Raw genomic sequence first — 21,369 nt, forward strand, 5'->3', positions numbered from 1 at the left:
TTTTATTCAGATGAAAAGGCCTTTTCTCAGTTTTGACACACAGGTTTCCCATTCAGCTGCTTGTAAGTTCATCACATTCTCACTCCAACCTCGTCACATATCAGCGTTTGGTCATGGACTTTCCATGTCGAGATATAATGTGAAAGGTACCCTGGGTGTGTTGGTTGTTGACGTTCTGGGACGCCGTGTCAAGTTCAGCCTGTTACATGCATTGTCTGTTTTCAAAATACACTCAGTTTTCACAGGAAATGTACAGTTTGCATACAGTCTCTTTCAAAATAAAAGCACTACATCGGTACAACTGCGGACTGACATTTTCTTTCCTTCGACAACACACTCACGTGGTTAGGTTTAGAAAAAAAAAAACAGAGTCTGGCTTTACAATATTTCGGGAAGAGAACACCTGCCTCCCGGGTGAAAGTCGTGGTTGTTGGACCTATCCACCACCCCTCCTGCCCATGGACTTGGACTTCTGGCCACTTAATTTACGCTGTTGTCCAGCCACATTTCCCTCCAATGCTGCCAAGCGCTGTTTAACAATAACGGCAACCAGCCACGATTCATGCTGATGTGACAGGACATCTTTTTTCATCGGTGGCAGACGCTGAAAGTCACCAACCAAGCGCTGGTATTTGACGACTTCGGGATAAGACCGGGTTGGTAAGTTTTGTTTTGCACATGTTTTTAATGCGAAGTTGAATGCAAAAAACTTAAATCTCTACTCTAGGGATTGCATTGTGGGAAGTGAAAGCCTAATCAGTATACTCAGGTTCCTGTTGGACTCATACTGGACTTACTTTAAATCTTTTTCCTCATCCAAACTTGCTGCCAACATAACCCACAATGCATCTCTCCCTCTGACAGTTGGGAGTTAGGTCATGGTGTGGTATGCTAGCAGCAGCTAATGTTTCCTGGAGACTCGAGCCTTCAGCAGAAATGACCAGCTGGCTGCAGAGCTCTGGTAAGCTCTCGTCTTCCTCCCTCCACAACTCCAGATTATTTAGCCTACTTTTCAAACTTGATGCCGACTCAAGTGACATCACTTGAGGACATTTATCCAACTCCCTCTGGTGTTGTACTATTTTTAAACACGTGCAGTAGAACACCCCGACACCCGAAAACACAAAATTGAGTTCAATTTTAATGCATGAATGAAAGATAAAAACGGGTCTGAATACAAAATGAAAAGTAAACGTGACACACTGAGCTGGAGGGGTGTCCTGTCCCTGTCCTGCCCCTCAGTGCCTTCCCTCCTCATGGATACCTAGCCAGGATCCTCCATCCACTTCCATTACGTTCCTCATCTTACAGCAGCCTGGATCAGTTTCCTGAGCTGAGTAACAGTCGGCAGAGTTCAGACAGGCTCACACACACTCTCTCACACACACAGCCACAATGGTGAGATAATTACTGAGTCCTCTTTGTAGCTTCACGCTGTCACCCAGATTTCACCTGTAACCTACTTACTGCTTTTTCACCCTTCACTCATGTTTTCCTGGTTTCTTCACAGGCGAAGTTCCTGACCCAGGATCAGATTAACGGTAAGACTCTCACACATTTCACATTACAGCTGAAATGTGTGATGACACAAGCGTTGAAGTGAATAAACTGCTCTATGCTCTTTCGGCAGCACAGGGAGCAAATGCAGTAATTTCATGAGATTATTCCTCTGTCACAGTCAAACAGATCAGCAGTGATGTTATTTAATCAGACAGCAGAGTTTTCAGAACAAAGCAGCACTTGTCCCTGTTCACGCTGAGCAGATTCACACAGCGATCTGTTGGCCGACTTCCTCGACCTGCTAATGTGATTAAATACAAAGGTTTTCTCTCTGAACAGTTTTAGCCTAATGAAGAGGCATTCATTCATATTATTCTCTCCATTTGGAAGCAGAGGAGTTATTGAGGCTTTGTTTCTGTGTATTGTATCTAGTTCAGCAGCTAAGATGTTTTTGTGTTCACAGGTTAACATGTTATCAGTGACTGTATCAGTTTGAAGGTATTTAGGGCTGCTGCAACTAATGATTATTTTCGTTGCTGATTTTTATTCAGACCAATAGATTCATCGTTTGATCTGCTAAATGTCAGAAAATAGGCAAAAATACACATCACAATTTTCCACATTTCTCAAGGTGACATCCTCAAATGACTTGTTTTGTTTAACCTACAGTCCAAATGTCAAAGATATTCAATCTATAAGGAAAGTTTGTTCATAAAGGCAAATTAAAGGTCCACTGTGTTCGCTTTAGTGGCATCTAGAGCTGATGTTGCAACCAACTGAAACCTCTCCCATGTGCCAATAACTAAGGTGGTGGTGAAAAAGGAAATGGCCCCTTTCAGAGCCAGTGTTTGGCTTGTCCTTTTTGGGCTACTGTACAAACAACATGGCAGACTCTATAGGAAAGGACTATAGACTGTAGCTACCATGATGTCACCCACTGGTTTGTGGACTCCCGTTTTGAAGCCTTGAGTTTGGCATTTCGGCTGTCGCCATCTTGTCTTTTTGGAGCCAGATGTGAACACAAGCTGGAGCTGTGGAGAAGCGAGGGGTGGATCTGACCGAGAAGCCAACGACACTATCGATAGACACTGAAAGTGGTCATGGCCTTAAATATGCATAAATTTAAGCCTTAATAAACAGATGAGTTATATGAAAATTCACTCCCTGTGCAGTTGTCATGAACAGGGAAATGGCTACGGAGATCAAAACCCTTTTTATACCAGGCTCTAAACATGTATTTCTGCTGTAAAGTTGGGCATTTTAACATGAAGGTCTATGAGGATTGACTGGCTTCTGGAGCCAGCCTCTAGTGGCCATTAGAGGATCGTCACGTTGGCTTCATTTTTCAGCTGCAGAGGTTGCTGCTTGAAGGGGACCCACTCTATATGTGATTTAATCAGCTCATTCAAAGATAAGGAAAACACAATGACTCGTAGTGTCCGGTTATAATAAACTAATGAAAATATAGTTATGAATATTATATACCATTTCTACCAATATATCCTCCTAAATCACACACTGGACCTTTAAAATGCTTTACAGGGGTCATAAAAGGCATATAATGAGCTAAATGCTAACATGCTGATGTTCAGCAGATATAATATTGACCACCATCTTAGTTTAGCATGTTAGCATGTTCCACCTGATGCATGTCAGTCCAGTAATCACTCTTTTAGCTCTGTTTTTGGTCTCCAACTCCTTAAGGAAATATTTGTCTTTTTAGCTGCTAAATGCTCCTTTAAGTTCACCAGCTGTTCTATAAACGTATCTGTATGCCTTTGAGCATATGTGCAGTGGGGTTTTCAGAAAACACTCAGACTAAACCAAACCAGAAATGTGCATAAAACCAGAACTAGCTAAAAAAAAAAAAAAAGGCTAAAAATCTTTTTGTTTGTTTGTTTGTTTGTTTTAATCTTCTTTCTCTCATTCCTGGTGCAGGATCTCCTTATGTCTTCATGATATTAATTTTACTTTTAATTCAAATTTTTCAAAAACGAATTGTCTACAAACAGGATGAGAACTTCCTTGATACTTAGTTTATTTGGCCATTTTTAAATTAAAAAAAATGAAGAAAGGAGCTTCACTCTGTGTGTTTCTAATCTTCTCTGAAGTTTCAGGACTTGTTCATCCAGCATCTCATGATAATGCATTGGAAAAAATATATAAACATTTGCTGCTTTGCTTTACAAACCTTGGTTTTGTGGGGACATAAATCTGTTTATATAGTAACATTGTGAGGACTCACTTTCCTTTTGGGGACACAACGTCCCCATAAGGTAAATAATCTTGGGCTAAGGCTGGGGTAAGGTTCAGGTAAAGGATTAGGTAAGTCTCCAAAACATTAAGGTAAGTCAATGTAATGTCCCCTGATGTGAAGAAAACATGACTCTGTGTGTTAGTGTGTGTGTGTTTACTAATGTTGTGGGACATACACCTGCTTTCATAGTCACATTGTGGGGACTTGCTTTACTTTTGGGGTAACTCTCCAGGGATGAAGGTAAGTTAATGTAATGTCCTCTGAAGTGATGGAAACATGACTGTGTGTGTTGCAGAGTTTAAGGAGTGTTTCTCTCTGTATGACCGCCAGCGAAAGGGGAAGATTGAAGCCCGGGAGCTGATCACAGTGATGCGATGTCTCGGGTCAAACCCCACTCCCTCCGAAGTCCAACGACACCTGATGAGCCACACCATAGGTACACCCATGACCACCTCACACCTGTGACCATCTCACCTGTCTGACTGTCAATTTTTTTCTCTCAGCCAACACACTGAAATATGTTTTTTGGTAAAAATAGCAACACATCTGCTTTGTGTCTTATAAATTGATCCTTAATTGAATTCTATGCAGTTGCAAAGAAGGTAACATACTGAAAAAGTTTATAGGAGACTAAGTTGTTTGAACAAATGCCCCAAAATCATCTGTCTATGTTCAAGTCACAGCACCCTCTGGTGGCTGTGCTAATTATGACAAGAGAAAAGGAGGAAGTCAGGTGAAGTTATTATAGTGTCAGCTGGATGTTTCTTGCTGAAATGCACCCTGGGATCCAGAGTTGACTTCTTTCCTTCAGTCTTCATGTCTGCAGGGTGTCTGCAGGAGACTTTCATGCAGATCCAAGCTATACCAGTTCTCCAACTGTCAGCCACCTAACATTGTTTAAGGGAAATTAATGGGACCTTTTACTTCACTTTGCAACTTTATGACTATCAACTACAACTGCTGTCTCATTTACACAGTGTGAATTTGGGTTGTCTGAGACAAAAGTTGACATTGTGAAAGAAATCTGATGGTTGTCAATCAAAAATCTGTCCTACATCTCACTGCGAGACATATCAATCTATAGCTGATTTCGAATTTTGAAGATCGAAGACAATGACCTCTACAAACCAACCAATCTGACCATTAAGGACTTAAAAAAACAACAAAACAAAAACAACAGCTTGATGACCAAAGTCTGTTTCCTGTTTTGGTTGTTTTGAGTTTATGATGTGTCTCTGCTTGTATTTATATTTTTAAGTCCAGCGCTATGACTCAGACATTTCTTGGACAACTGCACTGACTTGTCTTAAAATAATTTTTATGGTCTGACAGAGATAAGATTTATCGGACCCATTTCACACAGTGTGAAATGCAATAAACCTGCCAGATCTGTTATCTCAGTGTGTCGGGGTCTTTGGTTGTTTCATTCATACCAGTTTATTACTTCTGTGTGTACTTCTGAGACATAAACTTGGGGTGCAACTTGATGAATCATTTAGTTTGTGAATGTTGAAGAAAAAATTTGCAATTTTCCACTGACAGATGATATCAACAAGATGCTTGTTCATCTGTTTCATAATTTAAAACCCAAAAACATTCAACTGAAAAAAAAAATCCTGTCCTCTTGAGAAGCTGGAAACAGAACATTCTCTGCCTGATCAACAGCTCAAACTGTAGGTGTTTGATTTTTCAACGAATATTTTTAGCACCAATATGAACATAACTGAACACAGAGTGATTCTGTTAAAGCGCTGCATGTCCATGGTTCTGCATTACAGTGCGTGTCATCACCTCACATGATACATGAACCGAAACTAATGACTCTTGTGGGTCACTGCGGGGGTGCATAACAAGACTGAATTACACATAAAGCAAATGATAATCAAACATAACACACAGTGTGAGCACAGAGCTGCAACAGTGACTGCTGCTGGTTGGCTGAATACAACTTCAATCTGACCTTATTTCAGCTTTTTACATCATCATAATCATCATCATTATTATCGTCATCATCATTATCGTCATCATCATAATGTCTCGGCGCACGTTGTCTTCTGTAGGATCATGACAGAAGCGACTCAAATCTTAAATATCACAAAAAGCAAAAACACACTACACAACTTCTGCCAGTTCTCTAAATGTGTCTTTAACCGTTAAAGGATGAGGCGGATGAGTTTATATATTTCTCATCTTATCAACAAATATCATTTGTAAACCTAAACCAACAATGAGTTCAGGCCTTTGAACACCAAGTCTGTATTTTTCGTACGCGTTGTTTATATCTGTTATCGGATAAAAATCGTCACGCACAGAAACCTTGCGCGCTGGGTCTGATGCGTTTTATTCTTTCATTCCTTGTGAAAATTTCAGCCTGTTCCCATTCCAAAGTCTTTGAATACCACCACTTTGTCAGTGATTTTGGCATCAGACACCTGACGCCAAAAGCCACCTTTCATAGCAGTATGAAACATGGTTAGGTGGTGGCAGTATGCAACGTTACAGGAAGTAACCCTTTGCATTGTTATGATACACTTTTGGTGAGCCAGACACCTGGCACACCGCTGGAACAGGTTGAAATGCTGTTGTTAACTACATAATATAACGAGCTGAAAGTCCCTTTAGGGTGGGCGGGTCCAACAAACACTGGACTTTTACCCGGGAGCCTGTTGTTCACTTCCCAAATACCATACCAAGACATGAAAGGCCACTGACAAGGCAGCATTATGTGATGACTTGTGATGAGAGCGTGTTGGAAAATTTCCAATATGAGACAAAATTTTAAGACACATCTGCTCACTTGAGTCTCTCCACTAGAAGTGCCTCGCTGGCTGTCGCCACTCTCTGCCAGTGTCTTGCATTTGGCACCCCGTCTACCTAAGTTATGAAATTATACTGTGAGGATATTAACTTGCACTCTGCTGTGAGCATCATTATTGCTGTCATGTATTTCTGGATAGGCGAGGCAAGGCGAGTTTATTTATACAGCACATTTTGGCAACACAGCAATTAAGAGGCCTTTACATAAAATATGAATAACATCAAGATAAAGTGCAAAAGAAACACATAATATCACCATTAAAGAGCCAGAGAATACAAAGTAAAATTAAAAACAACAATAAAAGTTACAGTGCAGTGTAAGAAATGAACAAATATTCAAATTAATTAAAGGCAGTGACAAACTGAAAAGTCTTCAGCCTTGATTTAAATAATTTAGTTGAAGCAGACCTGCAGTTTTCTGGGAGTTTTCTCCAGATATGTGGTGAATAAAAAGTAAACTCAGCTCCTCCGTGTTTAGTGTTGACTCTGAGGTCACAAAGCAGACCTGAACCAGACGATCTGAGAGGTTTGGATGGTTTATACTGTAGCAGAAGTTCAGAAATGTATTTTGGCCCTAAACCATTCAGTGCTTTATAAACCAACAGTAATATTTCAAACTTGATTCTCTGAGAGACGAGAAGTCAGTGTCAAGACCTCAGAACATCCTCAGTCTTTCTTTCTCGGCTATTAAAATTCATGTCTAAGTCCATGACTATATCAAGATTTCTGGCTTGGACTGTGGTTTTTAACATTGCTGACTGAAGCTGAGAGTTGTTTTTTGTGGCACAGCCAATCATTGATTTGTTCAGTGCACTCAGTCGGAGCATGTATTGGACTGTAGTCCCCTGGTAATATGGTTATGTAAATTTGTGTATCGTCTGCATAATTATGGTAAAATATTTTGTTATTTTCCATAATCTGAGCCAATGGAAGCATGTTGATGTTAAACAGAAGAGGTTCCAGAATGGAGCCCTGGGGACTTCCGTATGTCATTTTTGTCAGCTCATAGTTGTCCTCTAAGTAGGATTTGAAATTGAAATTAGTCTAATTAGAAATTAGACAAAAACTTAAACTGTTTAATTCTTGATTTTAAAAACTGACTAAGAATGACTTTTTGTTTAAAGCCTGTAATAAATTATTACCAAGCAACATACAAATGATGTTCATGGTCAGAGAGGGAAAATACAATTTAAGAGGGAATCACAATTTTAAACATCCTACCATCCATTCGACTCTGAAAAGTATGTGCATCTCTGTCTGTGGTGTAAAACTGGAATAAACTAGATGAGGACACAGAAATGTGCATTAACTTAAAACAATTTAAACACAACTACAAACAATCACTCTTGGTCAGCTATAAAGAACTGGACTGCTAATTTTGTACCTTATACTTTTTTAGAAAGGATTTTATTTAGCCTTGTATGTTTATAAGCAGGGCTCTATTTCATATTAAAGATTAAATGTTTTAAATTTTTAAGATTCTACAGATTTATCAATTATGTACGTGCTTATATGACAATGTAAGGGGGGGCCGAACATGATAAGCTCTGCTTCCTTCAGCCCCTTCTCGAACTTGCACGTTATCACAGTGTGCCATTTTTTTAAATTTTTTTTATCACATTTACTGCCTGTTTTTATGCTTGTGCTTGTTTGAGACAAATAAAAATCAAATCAAATCAAAACCAATTACAAATTTCAGCAAGAATCTAAGACTAAAAATAAATTCTTGACAAAATTAACACTGCTTAAAAAAACTTGATCTTAACTTACTGGAACAAATTTGCCTCTTTGCTGTCTGTTTTACCATCTTTGTTTTTCTAACAGACAACAGTAAGAAGAAAAAGTGAAGAACGCCTGAAGGTTGTGCTGAAACATTACAGCGTTCCCATGATAGCAGCAATGCTTATTTTTTATTATGGCTTTAATATTTCTGCCTGTAAACATAAAGGCTGCTTATATCCGACTTTCTCTTGTGTTATCTTTGTTTCATCCATATTTAAGTAAGTCTGAGGGGAAATTCTGTCTGTAGTTGCTGTAATTAACAAGCTCAGTTTCCACTCATGCAGTTTATTTAACTTGTTTAAACTGTCAGCAGCTTATCGAGCAGCACCGCTCCTTACATTGTTATATTACTGCAGTGTTTGAACATCTTAATTCATTTTCACTGGGTTATTATCTTTTCCTCCCGCACACACTCTTCTTACTTCTCCTTCTTCCCTGTCCTCGTTTCTCCTGCAGAGATCAATAAAGTCATCTTATCTTTCCACGGGCAACATTACAGAAATTGGACCTGTCCAGTAAAAGTAAATATCTTCCTGCAGATTGGGGCGGAGAGCTGGATTTCTCCATCTTCCTGAGCATCATGCACCGGCAGCTCCAGCAGGAGGCGCCCGAGGAGGAGATCCTGGAGGCCATGAGGATGGCTGACAAGGAGCAGAAAGGCTTCATCCTCGCCTCTGAGCTGAGAGCCAAACTCACCGGGCTGGGAGAGAAGCTGACTGATCAAGAGGGTGAGAGCGGTGAATTGATGAACACCTAAACACACACGTTTTATCTTTTACATCCAGCAGAATATGTCATGTGGTATTAATTTTGAGTTTCTGTCAGTTTTTACTCTCCTGTTATGTTGCTGTTGTTACCACACACATGCTATTGTTCTTTTATTGTACTTTTTCTGTTCCTTTATTTTAATCGTGTTATGTGAAGCTCCTTGGACATCTACAAAATTTACGAGGTTAGGGGATTTTACTTAAAGGATTTAAGTCAGTGTGTAGGATTTAGGGGTATATACTGACAGAAATTGAATATATGTATTATATTTTCTTTTCTTTAATGTATCATCACCTGAAAATAAGACTTATGGTGTTTTTATAACCTTGGAATGAGCGGTTTATGTCTACATAGGGAGCTGGGACCGGTTGCACACAAAAAACACAACAACAAAGTTTTCTCCTGAAGTATGACACTTAAGGCTTGATTTCTCCTTTGCTGAGGGACTTGCACAGAATCCCTTAAAAGGTTTCCTTGGTTTGGGATGCCTGTTATTGTCTCACATAGTTGCCTTAGAGTTTGATAGTAAAAAAGAAAGAAGAAAAGAGGACAAGAAAACCAAACTGGTCAGAGGAGGAAAAAATTATACTTTTGGAGGAAAACAATGTAATGCACAAACTACAAAGCAAATTTGATCCCCAAATACCAGGCAATATGTTTGAAGAAAGGTATTCGCACAGCCAACTGTCTCAGGTGCAGGTGCGTTGGAAAATATCAGTTCAGTCTTTGAACAAAAAACCCCACACACTGCTCTTTACACTAACGTTTCAGTCCTCCTGGACCTTCGTCAAGAGTGCTCAACACCATTATTTCCAACACTGAGCTTAAATAGAAACTGTCCCACCATTTCGCAGTTGTGGACAGGTGTGAGGGAATTAATCAGCTGTGGGTGTGTTTCTCAATAACTGACAACAGCCTGTGCACCATATGTCACATATCCCACAAACGAAAAAACAAGGGAACAAGAAAAACAAAGGGAATACCTAAAAACCCTGGGCTCCTTACACAATAAAGGCTATTTACAAAATTGTTTACAAAAATGTTCATCTTATGAATGAACACATCAGCCTTGCAGTTTTCATAAATCATTCAAAATGTTCAACACTGTATATTCTTATGCCATGTATCATAAACTGGTCTTTTTGAGATCCCAAATCCATTACAGTGTGACATGCCATGGTATCTCATCATTTAAACCTTTGTGAGTTTGCAGATTAAATATCCAGCACACTTGTCTTCTGCTAAGTATTTCTTCAATGTTACCACCTCTCTCTGGCAGATGAACTTTTCAATCAAATCCCCAAATACCAGAAAACAGAAAACGACTACAGGAAGAAAATGTAACAAAAATTGATTCTGTCACGTCTTACGTGTAAAGTGTATCTATTGTGTTCTCCTGGTTACAGAACACTCTTCTCGGGGCACGTTAGTTTTTTCATTTATCACCATAAACCCAGTCATGTTGCAGTTAAGATAAAGTCAGAGGTACCTCAATGGTTTTTTTCTTTTTAACTTTGCTTTGGTTGCTAAAGTATTTTGTGCGACAGTCTAACGATTCCTTAAGTATAGGTTCAAGACAAGGAGAAAACCATGAAATGTGGAAATGTGGAGCGACATTGGCATTACATGAGCTCACAGATCACTAATAATAATGAGTGTAATTTTTTGCACCAAGAGTCCTCTGGAGCTGCTTAAAACTGTTTCTTTCATTCGTTCGGCTGATGAAACTTTTATTTCTAGTCCTCTGTGTCTTTTCTCTCTTTGAGCCTTCAGGAGCACTTTCATTATTCTTCACAATGAATCACAAACCTTCTAAATGACTGACTGCTTACAGTCACCTCAGGGCTTCAGCAGCATGTTGTCTTTGACTTCACTTATGCTAATAATCGACTCACATTCACCCATAGACTGAGTTCATTCAGGTGTCACAGCAGCAGACTGAACGCTGTGTCTCATACTGAAGTCATTGAAGGGCAGCCTTTAAAATTATGCAAATTTACCCACTGAGTCAGATAAATACTATTGGAAAAACTTCAGTTGAAGTAATAATCCACAACTGAAATATGAGTTTGCTTTCTATCTTTCAGTACAGCAACTTAAGATATTCTGATGTAAATATCTGAGGGAGGTCGGGGTCAGTTTGAATCCACTATCAAATCATCTTATTGAATCTGAATGGGTTCAGATCTCTTGTTGAATGAAATGAAGTTCAGCTTTCAATATTTGCAAGTAACTAAAGGTATAAGTAACTAAACTTTTTTAGCTGAGAAGGCAGAGACAGTTTGAATTGATGGTTTAATTAATTTTGAGTTTTAAGTTTAAAATGAGATCCAGCAGCCCAGTCGCAAGAAAAAAAATGTTGGCATTGCACATTTCTGTAAACCATCAATAAGTTACATTTGTAGGTTTCATGGGCGAGACACCTACCAAGCTGCAGACCACTGTTCAAGACCAACAAACAATAAAACTGAGTCAACACTGTGTTTTCAGCAGCTTTTTAAGCAACCAAATGTGGATTTTTTTTAGGGACCTGTTGCTGTTACTCCAACAGAGATGGTGCCTCAAAAACTGGGTACTTTGAGCCAAAACATGATCTTTTCCAGCGACTGGGTTTTCTCAAGATATGGAATGCATCACACTGAAATAACAGATGGACTGTAATTACCTGGAAAACAGAAGGTCAGGCGTTTGGTGCTGCTCTTGAGCCTTTTTCTGGGCCAGCTTTCAAGAGCGCAGCAGCAGGTTGCATCTGAGGTTGCTAAGCAACCATAACCTTCACCGTATCATAGCCTATTTACCTGCAATCCTGAGTGCAGAGCTGATCTTCTTCCAGGAGCTGTTTGTGTGTAGCACTATTGTCCATAGGACAGATGAAACGCTCTGGCAGCTCTGCACCAATCTGGAAATCCATCTGTAAAAAAAAAAAAAAACACTTTTTTTTTTTTTCTTCCTTTACCTCTGGAGGCACAGCCCGGAGTTTTTCGACTAACGAAAGTACAGGGGCCTCGGCGATTGCTCATGTCCTTCACTTCCGGCGGTGCCCCCAGGGAATCGCCGTGTTGTTTACAAATACTTCGGGTAGAAAACCAGCAGAGTTTAGCTATATATCACATTTTTCACGTCACTACATCACCGTGTAGACTAGTCTGATGTTTGTAAAGTCTATAAACACAATGACTGAATATTAAAAAAAAATTTTTTTGGGGGGGGGCATTTTTGCCTTTAATGCACAGGACAGGTAAGTATGAAAGGGGGAGAGAGAGAGAATGACATGTAGCAAAGGGCCACGAGCCGGATTCGAACCTGGGTCGCTGCAGCAACAGCCTTGTACATGGGGCGCCTGCTCTACCACTAAGCCACCGACGCTCCATAAACACAATGATTGAACAAACGTTACTATTTCTGTGTGCACGTTTTGTAATTAATAACATGGTTATCAGAGATTAGCTGGGCTAACCGTTAGCTGTTAACGTTAGCCGTTAGCGGTGTCTGTAATAACCATAGACTATATAAAAATAAGGTAATAACTCAATAAACGGTCTGTGAATAAAATGTCTTTTCCAGCGGATATCTTAGTTACAACATGATTGAGCTAGCAAAGCAGTTTTGTGTTGCTGTGTGTGGTATTTATTCAGTTTTGGGAAATCACGATGTCTAGAAAGCATCAGTGGCTGCAGCTGACAGGGACAGCTAACAGCAGCAGCAAAGCTAACATCAGGACGTCATCTGTTAAAAGCCTCCCGTTGTCGGATACGACATGAAACTACTCCAGTTAGCTCAATCATGTTGTAACTAAGACATCCACTGGAATTTTTTTTTTTTTCCACGTTGACGAGACGGCGTTTTGGGTGAAGCGGTCGCTATGGACGCGGAGCTTGCTGTTTCTGTAGGTAGGCTACACATTTCCTGGGGACACCTGCACATCTCGGCCACGCCCCCTCCATTGTGATTGGCTAAAGCGCAGCATTGCTCAAACTCAAAGCCCTGCCCCCCCCCCCCCCCTCTAGTCGTCATTCACACAGGGCTGCCGACAGATTCTACAATGTAAATTGCAGANTTGCCCAAACCAAAGCCCTGCCCCCCCCCCCCCCCCTCTAGTCGTCATTCACACAGGGCTGCCGACAGATTCTACAATGTAAATTGCAGAATCTGTCTTGAGAGATTAGCTCTGCACTAACATGAACAAATTCTCCTCCATATTTATCACAGACTGATATTTATGGATGAAGGGAAAGATGCCTGTTGGCTGTGATGGTTGAAATGCGGTGTGCATTGAAGCATTCCAAAAAATTAACTGTGATCATCTCAGGACGCAGCCATTGTGCCCTGAAAAATGGGCGCCTGGGAATGCAAGCACGCCACAATGGCATTGCTCTGGCGTTTGAGCGTGTCTGCACGTCTACATTAAAAACAGTGACTTTGAGGGTGCAGAAAATGAAGCATGTGTATAAGACATTGAGCTTAAAATACACTGCTCAAAAAAACAAAGGGAACACTTAAATCACACATCCCAGATCTCGATGAATGAAATATTTCAGATGAAAATCTTTATTGTAATTCATTGAAAACAAAATAATGTAAGAACAATCCATGGAAACCAAAATCATTAAGTCATTTAGGACTGGATTCAGAATCATACCCAAAATCAAAGTGGAAAAATCAGATCACAGGCTGATCCAACTTCTGTGAATTTCCTCAGGACAACTCATAATGTGGCTCAGTAGTGTGTATGGCCTCCACGTGCCTGTATTCATTCCCTACAACGTCTGGGCATGCTCCTGATGAGACGACGGATGGTCTCCTGGGGGATCTCCTCCTAGACCCGGATCAGGGCATCAGTGAGCTCCTGGACAGTCTGTGGTGCGATGTGGCGGCGCTGCATGCTACGATACATGATTTACCAAAGGTGCTTGATTGGATTCAGGTCTGGGGAATGGGCGGGCCAATCAATAGCATCAATGCCTTTGTCATCTAGGAAGTGATGACACCCTCCAGCCACATGAGGCCAGGCATGGGCTGCGTTCCAAAAACAGTTTGAGTCGCCCTCGCTCACTTGCCCTCAGCACTTGCCCTCGGGGGAATCCCCGCCGCCATCATAAGGGCTGTTCCATTTCTCTAAACAGCTGAAGTGAACTTGGTGAGATCGACCCTTGAGGGCTGAGTGATCGAGTCAACANCTGCACCAGCATACAGTCTGATTTCATCCTGGTCTGTCCAGTTTGCACAACAGCAGGTGAAACTGATTCACAATCAGTGTTGCGTCCTGACTGGACAGGTTGATATCCCAGGAGTTTGATTGACTTTCAGTTACTCTGTGATGATTATGTGTTCCCTTTATTTTTTTGAGCAGTGTATGATGTGAATTTAAGTTTAACTGAACAGTTCACTTGAAATTATTGCATCATGATCAGTGAGATAAATTCTTTTTTATCCATTGCAGCAGAGACACCTGATTTTAATTTTAACCTAAACCGTTGGAAGCAACAGTCAGCGCCAACTAAAAAAGGAGGCCTTTAAATGATGTGGCAGTTTGCTGCAGATGTTTTTCATTTAACAAGAAAGCTCACTGAGTGTTATCACTGCATTGTCTGTTAATCTGTTTATTTCATTTAACACAAAGTGATCAATAGCAATAGCATAAATGAGTCACATAATTAATGCTGCACTTGCATCATAAGGGGTGATGATGCAGGAGGTGGAAAGAATGCAGTGTTTGTTTAAAAATGCTCTGAGTTAATAATATAAAATTATATTCAATAAATCTATATTTAACTGCTTTGAATGACAAACTGATGAGAATTGAAAATATTCAGTGCATGTCACTGAAGTGGCTCCTCTTGAAATGCTACAGTTCCATTAAACAGACTTTGACTGACAGTTGTGTTTCTGTTGTCAGTGGACGAGCTGCTGAAGGAGGCAGGAGTTGGACCTGATGGACGGGTCCACTGTGAGCAGTTTGCCAAAGCGGTGTCTCGCTCCTGTGCAAAGCGCTGACGTCACAAACATCATCATCACTGAGCTGCTACTCAACACTTTAGATTTTATGACATGAAGTGACAGAAGTCAGTTACTGTAAGTTTAGTTTAATAATGTTTGTACCTCAGACACTGCTCCCCCATGAAACCTGGTGCTGCAGTTTATTTGACAAATTCTCAGACAAATCAGCTCCACAACAGCAGCTGCTACAGAAATTAAAACCTTTGTGATTTTAATAGTTTACTTTGTGTGCACAGAAAAAAACCCTCTGCTCTCATGAAGCACTGACAAGTTTTGTCGTATACAATTCAAATATGATTTTTAAATAAACGAAAGATAAATCTAATCTCTAATCTCTGTGATATTTGTCCAAGTTTATCTTCACTTTATACACACCTGGAACTTTCAGTTTGATAGCACCAGGCAAGCAGCTCCACTGGCATGAATAGGCTCCATGTTGTCATCTGGTACCTTGGTATTATTGTGGTTGTGCTGAGGTGTGAGAATGACTTCCCAAGCACATAATAAAAAGAATTTTCACTTGTGGAAACAAATCTCACCAGAGCCTTCACAACAGAAATGCCTCCATAACACAATTAAAGAAATGTCTCTTTGGTAATGAAGAAATACCTCATCATTAAGAAGAAAGTGTTTGCAATAATAAGCAAAGGTGTTTATATATGGAGGTGAGGGTTATATTGGGTCTCAGTGAAATAAACCAATAAACAAAATCATTCTATAAAGCCTGCAGGCGTTCAGTGATCATTTGACAAGCAAACCTCTCACATGAAAACACTGAACAGCTCAGATACAGGTGATCTTGTGTTAAGGGTTCTTTTGTAGTCCCTCCACTTAAGTTTTAAATGCACAAAACCCCCTCAAACAGCACAGCGAAATACAGCATTGATTTCTCAAAAGTTTCTGACAGACAATATTTGCTAACATGACATCTGTATTAATTTGAGGAAGAATCAGAATGTCCTGGGTGTGCAGTTCCTCAGCTCTCTCGAGCCCAAAGAAAGGACGTCATCACACCCTGATTGGCTCAGAGGGGGAACTGCACCAAGCTGCTCTCAATTGCTAATTAGGAGTCAGTAGCAACACCCTGCACAGCAGGTGACCTGAATTACCCTCCAATCAAATCAGGGGACTCGTGACATCTCTTTAAAAAAAGGGAAAAGACAGCAAGTACCAAATAGTGAGGGACTGCTACGTTATTATAAATCTATGGTGCTGCCCCACTCTTAGAACTGAAGTTACATCCAGTTACTGTTTGTCTTTTTTGTGATATTTTTATGTATAAATTTCAATCTCAGGATAAACTGTTTTTTAAGGGGGTCCAAAACAATCAGTCTTATATGGCACAACAAACTAAATAAGTTGGTGAAAAAAAGAGTAAACCCTGAGACTAGTCACAATCAAAAGAACAATAATCAGTCTCTAAATAAAGAGAGGAGCAGATGGCATCACTGAAAACATTGGCAAGCTGTTTTATGATGAGGAAAAACTGTTTTAAACAAGTGAAATAATGACAGAGAACAGACTCTGCAACTTAAAAACGCATTATTTTGCATCTTTAATTAGTACAAGTGCTTTCAGTGCATATTGTTATATTACTTCAGATTATATATTGATTTTTATAATGATATTTTGGGGGAAACAGCTCCCAGGAAGGGACTATGTCAAAATGCTTACTCTTATTAAAAGAGCATTAAACAGTCAGGCTCACTCTTTTGTAGCTGAGCAACTTCACCTGTATTCTTCATCTCGCACTCTTCGATCAAATACGTTACATTTCATGTCTGTCCCTTGCACTCTCCTTGAGACACGTGGTGACTGAGGTTTTGCAGCCGTAGCACTAAATTTTGGAACGCTCTGCCTGCTTCCTTACAATCTGCTGACTCTGTGGTTTCTTTTAAAAGCCAGCTAAAGACACACTTGTGTAGACAGGTGTTTGGGGAACTTCTGTATTTATTTGCCAAAGCGCTATATAAATAAATTTTAGTTTTCTGATAAGTGATACATACATACAGCAACCTGTGATCACACCATATCAATATAAGGTTTATAGTAACTTCTGGTTCGGTTCCACTCATTTCCAGGTAAAGCTTCCTGTTCAACCTCCGCCCATTCCAAGTACAGATACAGATAATTTAGCTGGCTGAACAAATACACCCTCGTATTAACTTATAAACGTCGTTATTTTAACACAAATCATGATCTTTTTTCTAAACGAAACCAAATAGTTTTGTGGCCTAAACCCAAAGTAGTTCTGGTGATGAAACCTACGTTTCCTGTAACAACATTAGTTAATTATAAAAGACACTGAAGCATGTAAGAAGTGGCAACTGACAAATCCAAAACGGATGCTTGAGGGGTACATGCAGGGTCACAGTTTGACGTGAAGGGCTACTGACCAAGTTGCTACATCTGACGATTTGGGAGTGAGAATGTGTTTCTTAAATCAACAATGTATCCTCATAGAATGGTTCATATGATATCGTACGAATTAGTGCCCTACGAATGACATTACATCCTTAATGTAAAGTTACATAATCAACTTAAAGTTACGGAGGTAGGTTTTGGCAAGTAAGGTTACTGTGTTCAGGTTTAGGAAAAGAAACATGAGCTGTGTCCCAATTCAGGGGCTGCAGCCTTTGAAGGACGCAGCCTTTGCGGTCGACGTCGGCCATGTCCTCTGAAGATCAGCCAAACTGAACGGTCTCCAAAATAGGACAGTCTGGTCTGCGGAAGATTTCTTGGTTGCATCACCAGTTGTTCTCACCTCGACCCGTTGGGGTTACTGTAACCTAGCAACGAGCTGCACATGACGAAAGAAGGAGTAAGCTAGTAAGTTAGTTCGCCCTAAATCATGGACCCAGAGATTGTTATTTATTACTTGAGGAGATGAGACACCGTCGTTTGATATATTCTAGGGTGACCATATTTTGATTTTCAAAAAAGAGGACACTCGGCCGGCCACGACCACTTAAATGATACTCGCAGTTTACTCAAAGATGCCTTATCATTTTAATATAGGCCTATTTAAAATTTATATGTATGGATAGAAAATTCAGTTTTATTACAAAATGATATCTCTCAAAGACAGAAATTCAGATAGGCCTCTATAGGGGACACATACACACACTAGAGTGTGGTGATCCAAGCCCGACNTCGCTGGAAGTCTCGGACCTCCCGCCGCCCGCCTCCGCCTTGATTAAACGCTGAAAATAAAATAAAAGAGGGAGACAGGTTTTTCCTATTTTATCTTATTTTGTTTTATGTCTCCATCTCCCCTCGCTGGAAGCGTCAGACCTCCCGCCTCCCGCTCCCGTCTCAAACACCTCCATCTCCGCTGAGCACCCACGGCCTGTTAAATAGCCTGTAACCGTAACAACTGTGTGACACAAACTCAGTGCTTTGGTCATTAAATAATGTCGGGCTCGGTTCGGGTTCGGCAGAAATATGCAGCCTGTGCCGCGCTCTAACACACACACACAAACACACGGAAAACCGGACATTATCATCAGTTTATAAAAAACCCCCGGACACGGAAAACCGGACATTATCATCAGTTTATAAAAAACCCCCGGACGCCCCCGACGGGACGTGAAAAGTGGACATGTCCGGGCAAAAGAGGACGTTTGGTCAGAGTGGACATGTCCGGGCAAAAGAGGACGTTTGGTCAGCCTAATATATTCAGGCTGATGGACCATTTTCAGATAAACTTATTAGATTAGGATTGTTTACACTGTGTGCTTTTAGCTAACAGTTAAGTTAACAGCAGTGAAACGTAAGCTAGTTAATAACTGTTAGTTAACTTAATACTCTGGTGTATAATCGTACGAGTATAATCATCACCAGCGCGCAATGCATCATGGGATTGACTGAGCCACGAATGATTCATCTGTTGCATCCTCCAAGTTCTGGGAAAGAAGGCTGCATTTCTCGGAGCCTTCGAAATGAGACAGCTTTGGACACGCCCGATGCAATCGGTCTTCAAATGCAGCCTTCAAAGGCTACAGCCCCTGAACTGAGACACAGCTATGGTGAGGATGTACTATGTTAAAAGTCTGTGGAGTTACTTGGATCAGTGCATTGGTCATGTGATCGCAGCCTTCAAAAATATCTGGGTTATTTGGCTCATAATTACGTCAGATATATACTATTTTTTCTTTTCGTAGAGAAACATACAAACAGTTTATGAGAGCAGCCTAAAATTGGGGAACCATTGTTTATATATTACAAAGAGTTTAGAGTGGGGTCTTCATTATTGTTTACTACATGTGTGTTGTTTTAGAATGGGAAGCTTGACAGGGGGAGCAGCCGGAGGTCAGGGCTCCTTAAAGGGTCGATTAGATGACATTTTGAAGCATCTACCTTCAATGTTGTGGCACATTTAACAGACACTCATTAGAGGAGATATTTTCTAAAGGAGGTAATTATTTCCCCTCAGGCCTGTAGCTGTTTATAAGATGCAACATCCCTGCGGAGTTTCAGAGAGCTGACTCTTTAAAAACATCTTCTCTGTCTGCGTGATGACATATTTACTCTGCAAACACTGTTTGGAACATTTTATGAAGGGAAGATTATTTCTCTGTAACCCAGCCTGTCATTTCCTGTTAGTAAAGCTTCACGCATGGAAAATCCATCAGCTGGGTTTTGACTTGGCTGTAGTGAGGACACAAAACACTGGAACCCTCCTCTGGTAATTCACAGTGACATCTCTGTAGCCGCTTGAAAAGGACATAGATTCATAAATATGTTTCTCTGTCACAATCCTCTGGAGCTGGTTTGAGCCTGTTTCTGAGGGACGGTCGGATGATGAAACTTTCCTTTTCTTTCTATTTTTTTAATGTCTTTTCTCTCTTTGAGCCTTCAGGAGCACTTTTATTATTATTCACAATTAATCACAAACTTTGCTGAATAACTTTGACGGCTTCCAGTCACCACGGGGCTCCAGCAGCATGTTGTCTTTGACCTCATTAATGCTGATTATCGACCTATAAACTGAGTTCATCCAGGCGTCACTGCGGCAGACTGTACGCTGTGTTCAGTCTGACTGTGTCTCATAGTGAACTCATTGAAGGGCAGCCTTTTGTAAAATAATGCAAATTTAATCACTGAGTCAAATACACACTACTGGAACATCTGAGTAGTGCGTAATAATCCACAACTGTTTGCTGTTTGTCTTTAATTACAATAAATGAAGATATGCAAATATTTGACGAAGGGCGAAATCAATTCAAATCCAGCATCAAATCCTCTAATTGAATCTGAATCCTTTCAGATGTCTTGTCGAATGAAATGAAGTTCAGCTTTCAACATTTGCAAGAGACTATAGTTAAAAGTAATTGAGCTCAAGGATCTCTTTTCTCCGGCTGACGAGGCAGACGCTTTTCTAAGTGACAGTTTAATTAATGCTGACAACGTCAGTGATCGAGCGTAACAGAATGTGACATAATTAGGGAGGACATTTCTTTAAAGAAGAGTCTCTGTCTTCTGAGCCATTACAGAATAAAGGCTATCAGTCAGTGGCAGCTGCTGGTCTTTCAAACAGGGGAAGCTCACTTTAAGTTCACATCATAAATGTGTCATATTGTAGCGAGGCAGTAACTCATAAAAGGAACATTCAATTGAAGCCGTTTTTCAACCACACTCATGCCATAGAACCACAGCAACACACACCTCAGAGATTTTCAGATGGGTTTAAACACCTGAACTGTACAAATGGTGAAAATGAGCTATATGGCTTATGGAAATAAGGAACTCCAAACGGCACTCTGTCAGAAGACTCCACTCGCAAATATCCGCATGGGACTGAGCTTGAAATGCGATGATGCCGGTGTGTATTTCCAAAGCGCTGTCAATCACAAAGGGGTTCAGCCTTTTAGACAATTCCTCCAATCATCATGCAGACACTGAGCGTCCTCTCCCGCCTACCGCTCCATTAGGTCCAAGGGAAGCTGAGCCTCCCTGGAAGTGACAATTTTGTCGCATTTATCCAACTAGTCCATACCCACTGGTATCTTTGTCACCTTCTACCTATGCCAATCCTCAATGCCTATGTGCAGTTTCACATAGATTGACCATGCCAGTGAGTAGAAAAACATGGGACAGACAGAATGACTGACTGACAGAATGACACACTGACAGTTTCCGTGATTATGTACAGCATACCATACCATGACTTAGTCATACCAAAAATTAGAAAAAAAACCCCAAAACATTGGTCCACAGGGGGAGCCACAGCGATCGGTCGCATTTTA

The 21,369-nt window shown here is 40.5% G+C and overlaps 1 protein-coding gene across 1 annotated transcript; it reads left to right on the top strand.

Annotated features, from left to right (window-relative positions):
* The first annotated feature begins 1,318 nt into the window (after positions 1-1,318).
* Positions 1,319-15,409, top strand: calml4b (calmodulin-like 4b). The gene is made up of 5 exons (XM_050073865.1): positions 1,319-1,398; positions 1,511-1,541; positions 4,053-4,193; positions 8,896-9,084; positions 15,021-15,409. The coding sequence occupies exons 1-5, from the start codon at positions 1,396-1,398 to the stop codon at positions 15,116-15,118; spliced, it is 462 nt and encodes a 153-aa protein (XP_049929822.1). The 5' UTR covers positions 1,319-1,395; the 3' UTR covers positions 15,119-15,409.
* Positions 15,410-21,369: the final 5,960 nt, after the last annotated feature.

The sequence above is a fragment of the Epinephelus moara genome, chromosome 20 (genome assembly GCF_006386435.1).
Source record: "Epinephelus moara isolate mb chromosome 20, YSFRI_EMoa_1.0, whole genome shotgun sequence".
NCBI lineage: Eukaryota > Metazoa > Chordata > Actinopteri > Perciformes > Serranidae > Epinephelus > Epinephelus moara.